At 35.8% G+C, this 6123-nt stretch overlaps 1 protein-coding gene across 2 annotated transcripts in view; it reads right to left on the bottom strand.

Annotated features, from left to right (window-relative positions):
- Positions 1 to 1110: 1110 nt before the first annotated feature.
- The window catches only part of LOC117113423 (transcription initiation factor TFIID subunit 7-like), a 6270-nt gene continuing 1257 nt past the window's right edge, over positions 1111 to 6123 (bottom strand). Inside the window, exons 3-9 of one of the 2 annotated variants that reach the window (XM_033256745.1) lie at positions 5693 to 5775; positions 5255 to 5365; positions 4452 to 4524; positions 3592 to 3650; positions 3044 to 3075; positions 2868 to 2999; positions 1111 to 1944 (exon numbers count right to left, since the gene is read on the bottom strand). In XM_033256745.1, coding sequence (XP_033112636.1) covers positions 2939 to 2999; positions 3044 to 3075; positions 3592 to 3650; positions 4452 to 4524; positions 5255 to 5365; positions 5693 to 5775 — 419 coding nt within the window. In that variant the 3' untranslated portion in view covers positions 1111 to 1944; positions 2868 to 2938. Of the gene's footprint in view, positions 1945 to 2867; positions 3076 to 3585; positions 3651 to 4451; positions 4525 to 5006; positions 5067 to 5254; positions 5366 to 5692; positions 5776 to 6123 lie in introns of those variants that run through there. The other variant, XR_004446204.1, reaches the window with a different exon arrangement.

Here is a 6123-nt window from a genome sequence, read left to right as displayed (position 1 = left end):
CGATAGCGCTTGCTAACCGTTAGCGGCTGTCTCTTATACACATCTATTGTGCTATAGCCAAAATACAAATGTATGTTATTTTTAATACCGGCATGGTTGTAGTATCTTCTTTTCAAAATAATTCCTATTCCTCTATTTTAACATATTTCAATTCGAATAATAATAATTCAAAGTTTCTTCTATACCAGTAATTATGCATGCAAATTTAATCTAAACTTTAATCATTGAGATTAGGCATGTAAATAGAATACCCGATCGGCAGTGAATGTCCTGATTTGCGAGAAGAAGAGCATGCGCATATACTCTTGGAAGCAGTGCTTCCATTCCAGCGTTAAATTGGCTATTCTGACGCCACCACACGGTTGTCACAATAGAAAATTTAAGTGTTGTAGGGTACCAAAGAGTATATCTGAATTCCATTGACTCACTCAATACGTGATTGGTTGATATTGAAAACCAACCATGCGGAAATTCTAAGCAGCTGAAAGGCCTGAATGTGACTTATCCTAGATACCAAAATAGGCTAAACATTGAAAAACTTTGCTTTTCCAATAAACTACAGCAATCCACTCGAAAAAATTAAGGTTTATATAAAAGATTGTGGCTAAGAAATGCTAAATCAAACGCAGAAACTGTACTACTATATTTTCTTATTTGTTTTAGCCAGGGTATGCACTGCATACCTTGCTTGCCTTGACGGTCCACCACTGCTCCTGGGCACCCCAAGGTGCAAACATAGCTGGCAGATCAGGCTTTAAGCACTGCAGGACCAAGGCTCTGGAATAATTTACTTTGAACATTAAACATCACCTTCACTTGATAATTTTAAGTCACTACTCAGAAAGCATCTTTTGTTTTTTTTAATAATCTCTTTTTTGGAATTGTACCTTGAGCAATTACTGTTGAAATGGCACCAAACAAATTGATTGATTGATTGATTGATTGATTGATTGATTGATTGATTGAAAACACGGCTCTAGTTTATGTAAAGCATCTTATTTATAATTTGTCTTGTGAAAAGGATTGCAACGAAAATATAAAATATAATATATAATATATACAAAACTGCAAAACAAAAAAATATATATATAAAAAAAGTGTTTTATTACATACTGTACAGGGTAATGTGACTGTGCTCTCGATTAAGTACTGCAGTGCTTAGCTGAAAAAAATCAGGTTTGGTGCAACGCTTATTCAAGCATTTACGGTATTGTTTATTGCACTATTTTCAGGAGCACACACTGCACCTACCATACCAGACACAATTCCTTGGAGAATGCAAGTTAACGAGGCACGAGCAACAGATAATTTTCAATGACAATCAGCACGCCAGCAGCGTCACTTCATCAAGCCACACCTGGCCTCTCAGTTGGAAGCACCCGGTAAAACCCAATGTCGGATCAGACTAAGAGTTAATTTGTGTCTGACATTTGATCAAATAAATTGTGCATCTGTCAGAGTACGCTCAAAAGAGGTTCTGCAGAGTAAAGAAAGATGATGATGGAGTGGATGCCGGCTGTCAAAGAGCCTCTGGCTTTGACACTGCAATTATTTAAATTCATTTCTCATTTGCTGCATTTGTTGAGATTCAGTGTCTTGTTCATTTTGTAGGAAGGGGCTATATAAATCATATAAATTATTTATCTAATCAGCCATCAACAATTAGAACTGAACAACTACTACAAAGATTTAGTTACACTATACATAGTAATATTCACAAACATACATTTATATAGCAGGGCTTGTTATTAGAAAATGGCAATTAATTGGGGGAGGGAGAAATTTAAGCTAATAGTGTAATACCGTAGTAGTATACCGGTATCCGGATACTGCTAACCAATCAGGCGTTCTCATGCAGGTGCTAATGGTTAGCGCTAACGGTTAGCTCCCGATCTGGATACCAGGGCTCTCGTGAGAACCAGGCTTAAGTTTATCCGCTGCATGCTGTAAAACACAGATTTTAGTTAGATAATTTTGGTGATAATTACGGTAATGCAAAGTGGTGTTTTTTTTTTCCAATTCAAGAAGTGAAGTCCTAAGCCTCCAGACAGGCCAGACCGTATAGTGAGGCCTGCGTGGGGAATATATAATCCGTGCAAAATCTAGCCTAGAAATCCGTCCATGCATTTCGGAAAATATGGGACAATTTCCGTGCATATTTTGCCAAAAATTAGGCTTTAACCTAATCTTAATATATGAAAAATGTATTAATGCACAGTATTTACTTTCTGCGCTCCTATTTTCCCAGCAATTTTCTACGCAAATTTGAGCTGGATTATGAGGTATCATCTGTTCAATTAAAAAACTCTACAGTATGGCAGACAGGTCTCCGGTTAAATAGACTACAATCTAGATAGGCTAGATGAAAAGCTTGATTTCATTGAGCACATAAAACTAAAAGTTTGCTATCTGTGTGGTTGCTCAGCTTATGTAAAAACCAATCTACGTTTATTTACGTTCATTTTGATATAACAATAATATGTTAGATTTATATAGCGCTTAATGGCAACAAGGCCTCTAAGCACTTCACACTACTACCCTACGTCATTGGATTAGACAAGCATGACGTATGTGTAACTGTGCCCTCAATTTTACTTTTCCAGTGAGTGCTTGTTTGAATTTCAATACTCAAAGCAGTCTAACCGTGATAAAGCCAGCTTTATTCGAGGAGTTAAGACTACTCGTTAAGACTGTTTTATAAGCAATCTGCTCAAGGACTAAAAGTGACTAAAACAAGAAATTGACATATAACATATTTATATTCTCAGTAACAAAGGTGTGTCACGTGTTGTGATGTCACCAGTGGTGTATCTAGGGGTATAGAAATGGAGTGGGGGGCTGATGGAAGGGGGCAGGGGAGAACTTACTCTCATGCTGCATGCTGTCTTCTGTGATTGTGTTATCTTGATCTACAGCCGCTTCTAATCCTTTGAGAGCATCAGTGACATTTTGTACTTTGAACTCCTCCATGCCTTGCTGGGAATCCCCGACCTCCATGATGTTGACGTCTTCTTCCCCTTCCTCATTCTCTGAGCTACTAACCTCTTCAAAGATCTGTTTCCAGTCGTTGCTATCTGAAAAGAAATTATCTTGTTAAGTCCTGGTCAAACTATCAGGTTTTATATGACAATTTTGCCATTAAAAATGCAAGATGATGTTAAAATGCAAGATTATGTTAAAATGCAAGATGATGTTAAAATGCAAGATGATGGTAAAATGCAAGATGTTATATCATAAGTGGTGGATCCAGGAATTTGAAACAGAGGGGGACCCAGGGGAGGACTTTAAAAAACAGAGGGTCAATACAATCTCATGTCTACCATGGTTGGGCCTGACAGAACAAATTGTACCATTATGCTACCTCTAGATTGCTGGAAATGACACTCTCTGATTTAATATTTGAATATAATTTTCTATTGTTCTCCACGTTTTTTTTATAACCTTACAAAATTTAGAGGGGGGGAAAACAGGCTGGCTTGACCCTCCTCCCTTGAATTCACCACTGATAACAGACATAAATAGCAATAATATGCAACTCCTTGTTCTCTAAGGTCCCTACTAATATAGAATTCAAAACCAACATACCTACTGTATTTGTAATTCACTTTTTGTGTCTTCTTTGCCATCTTTATCAGGCAACACTTCCCATCCTTAAAAAAGATAAGGATTGTAACCATGTATGGGGACCTAGCTAGCTAGCCAAAAAATAATACAAAGAAAAAATATATATACATAGAACTGAACAAGAGAGAAATTTTTATGATCATAGTATCTGAGAATAGGATTTAAAAAAATTATTATTAAAGGATTTTTTTTGTTAATATGACTGACAGTTAATATGACTGTCATGTTATGACATTACAAAACTAGCACCATGACCACAAAAAAAATAATATTGACTTGTTAATATATTCTTATTCTCCACATTGTAATCTTTAAAATGATGTGTCGTTTACTGGAATCGACTCACTATTACTAAAGTTATGAATAAAAGTATTACAGCTTCTCTGTACTAAAGTACACAATACTGACACATTCTTTGCTAATTACTCATTTAGTGACAGTTTGCTGCTGCTACTCACAATTCAAACAATAGATAAAATTCCTAAAAATAGTATAAAACGGATGAAAGGATACGGATTGACAGTTAATATGACTGTCATGTTATGACATTACAAAACTAGCACCATGACCACAAAAAAAATAATATTGACTTGTTAATATATTCTTTTTCTCCACATTGTAATCTTTAAAATGATGGGTCGTTTACTGGAATCGACTCACTATTACTAAAGTTATGAATAAAAGTATTACAGCTTCTCTGTACTAAAGTACACAATACTGACACATTCTTTGCTAATTACTCATTTAGTGACAGTTTGCTGCTGCTACTCACAATTCAAACAATAGATAAAATTCCTAAAAATAGTATAAAACGGATGAAAGGATACGGATTCTGATAGCTGTGCTGTCCATTCTTAGTAGTCTTTTCACTTCTTTCTCAATATCTGGTGATTCTATGTACTGCAAGAAGAAAGTAAAAGAATAAATATTGAAATGTATTTAAAACATTCATCTTTAATGATAATTCATTCTTGTATCCAGCAGCATGGCAAAATATTATAGTAGTAATGTTTTGCCCTCATTTTGCTGTATCTGACGTATTATCATACCGAATACTCAGTACATACTAGCGCCGTAACCACTAGACTATCGACCTTGCGCTATCGACCTTGGTACTGCAAATGCTATTATAATGTGTGATTTTGAATTAGGAAAATATCGAAGGAGTGATGTCTTGCCCTACCTGATGTATTATTGTACCAAATACTCAGTACGTTCCAGAATACTAGTGAAAAAAATTCTCAAGTGATTCGGGTGGGAATCGAACCCACGACCTCCAGGTAACTAGCCTGGTGCCAATGCCACTAGAATACCGAGTCACTGTTGTATCCTATCCCCAAGTGGCAGCGAGTATGAGAAAATGTTATCAGAGTTAGACATACCTATTTCTTGGCTTCTTTTTCTGAACCTTCATTTTCTCACATTCTTTAGTAGAGGTGTTACTGAAAAAAGGGTACTTTGAAGAAATTAAAAGATATTGTTCAAAAGTAAATGTGAAAACAGATGAATTTATAAAACTGATTAATCTTTCTCCTGAAGATGAATAAAATAATCGACCTCAAACACCAAACAATATATATAATTTACAATGGTATATGTTTATTAATCATTTGTTTCGTTTTCAACTTACATCCATGGTTCCATAGAAACTTCTTGTTGACTTTGTCGGTGTTCTTGTGTGGAGAACTTTTTCCTCTCGACCACTTCCACTGTCTTCCCCTTCATTTGAACAACCAAGCATCTACAATTCAAAGACGTGTGAAGATGTTGTATGCCCATAGCCATGATGTTCCTATATATGGTCATGATGTAATGTATCATGACCATATTTAGACATGTCACATTAAAAAATGGCTGTCAAAAGCTGTGCCAACAGGGACCCACCCAGCAATTTGTCCAATTTGAAAAGATTTGACCAAAGCACAAAAGAATTTAGACTATCGGTCTTCTATCATACAAAGCATGAAATTACAACACTGACAGATCAATATGTAGGTACACTGTCTGCCACCACTAACAGTGCAATTCGTATATAAATGAAAATACTGTGAATGAAACACTAGTTTACCTGACATATATCTGCAGTTTTGAAGAATGTTTTCTTATCAACTGTTTTATAGGATTCCAATATTGTTGGTATGTCCACCAACTGAAAAACACAAACAAAAACAATCAGTAACTTATTGTTTCAATTGCAATATAATAGTAAATGATATAAATGTGTAAAGAATGAATGATTACAATGATGATGATGATGATGATGATTGGTGATTGATGATGTGTTTCAAAGTCTTTGGTCCAATGTATGAAGGGCACAGCAGCAGAGGTCATGAGCAAGCTAAATGGATAGAGGCTTGCAACCACCTATGGCCCTTGGGAGGACACAGAAGGGCCAGAAGGCTAAGCCCCCTGAAGGGTCAGTTGTCATGACATTCACATGCCTTGAGTAATCGATTTCCTATGTCCCATTCTAAATACATCTATAAAATGGAGGCCATT

Source organism: Anneissia japonica, unplaced genomic scaffold (assembly GCF_011630105.1).
Source record: "Anneissia japonica isolate Jap-2015-1 unplaced genomic scaffold, ASM1163010v1 scaffold287696_len20384_cov129, whole genome shotgun sequence".
NCBI classification, from domain to species: Eukaryota; Metazoa; Echinodermata; class Crinoidea; order Comatulida; family Comatulidae; genus Anneissia; species Anneissia japonica.
Note: the sequence above shows the minus strand (reverse complement) of the source record. Positions and strands in the feature narration are given on the sequence as shown.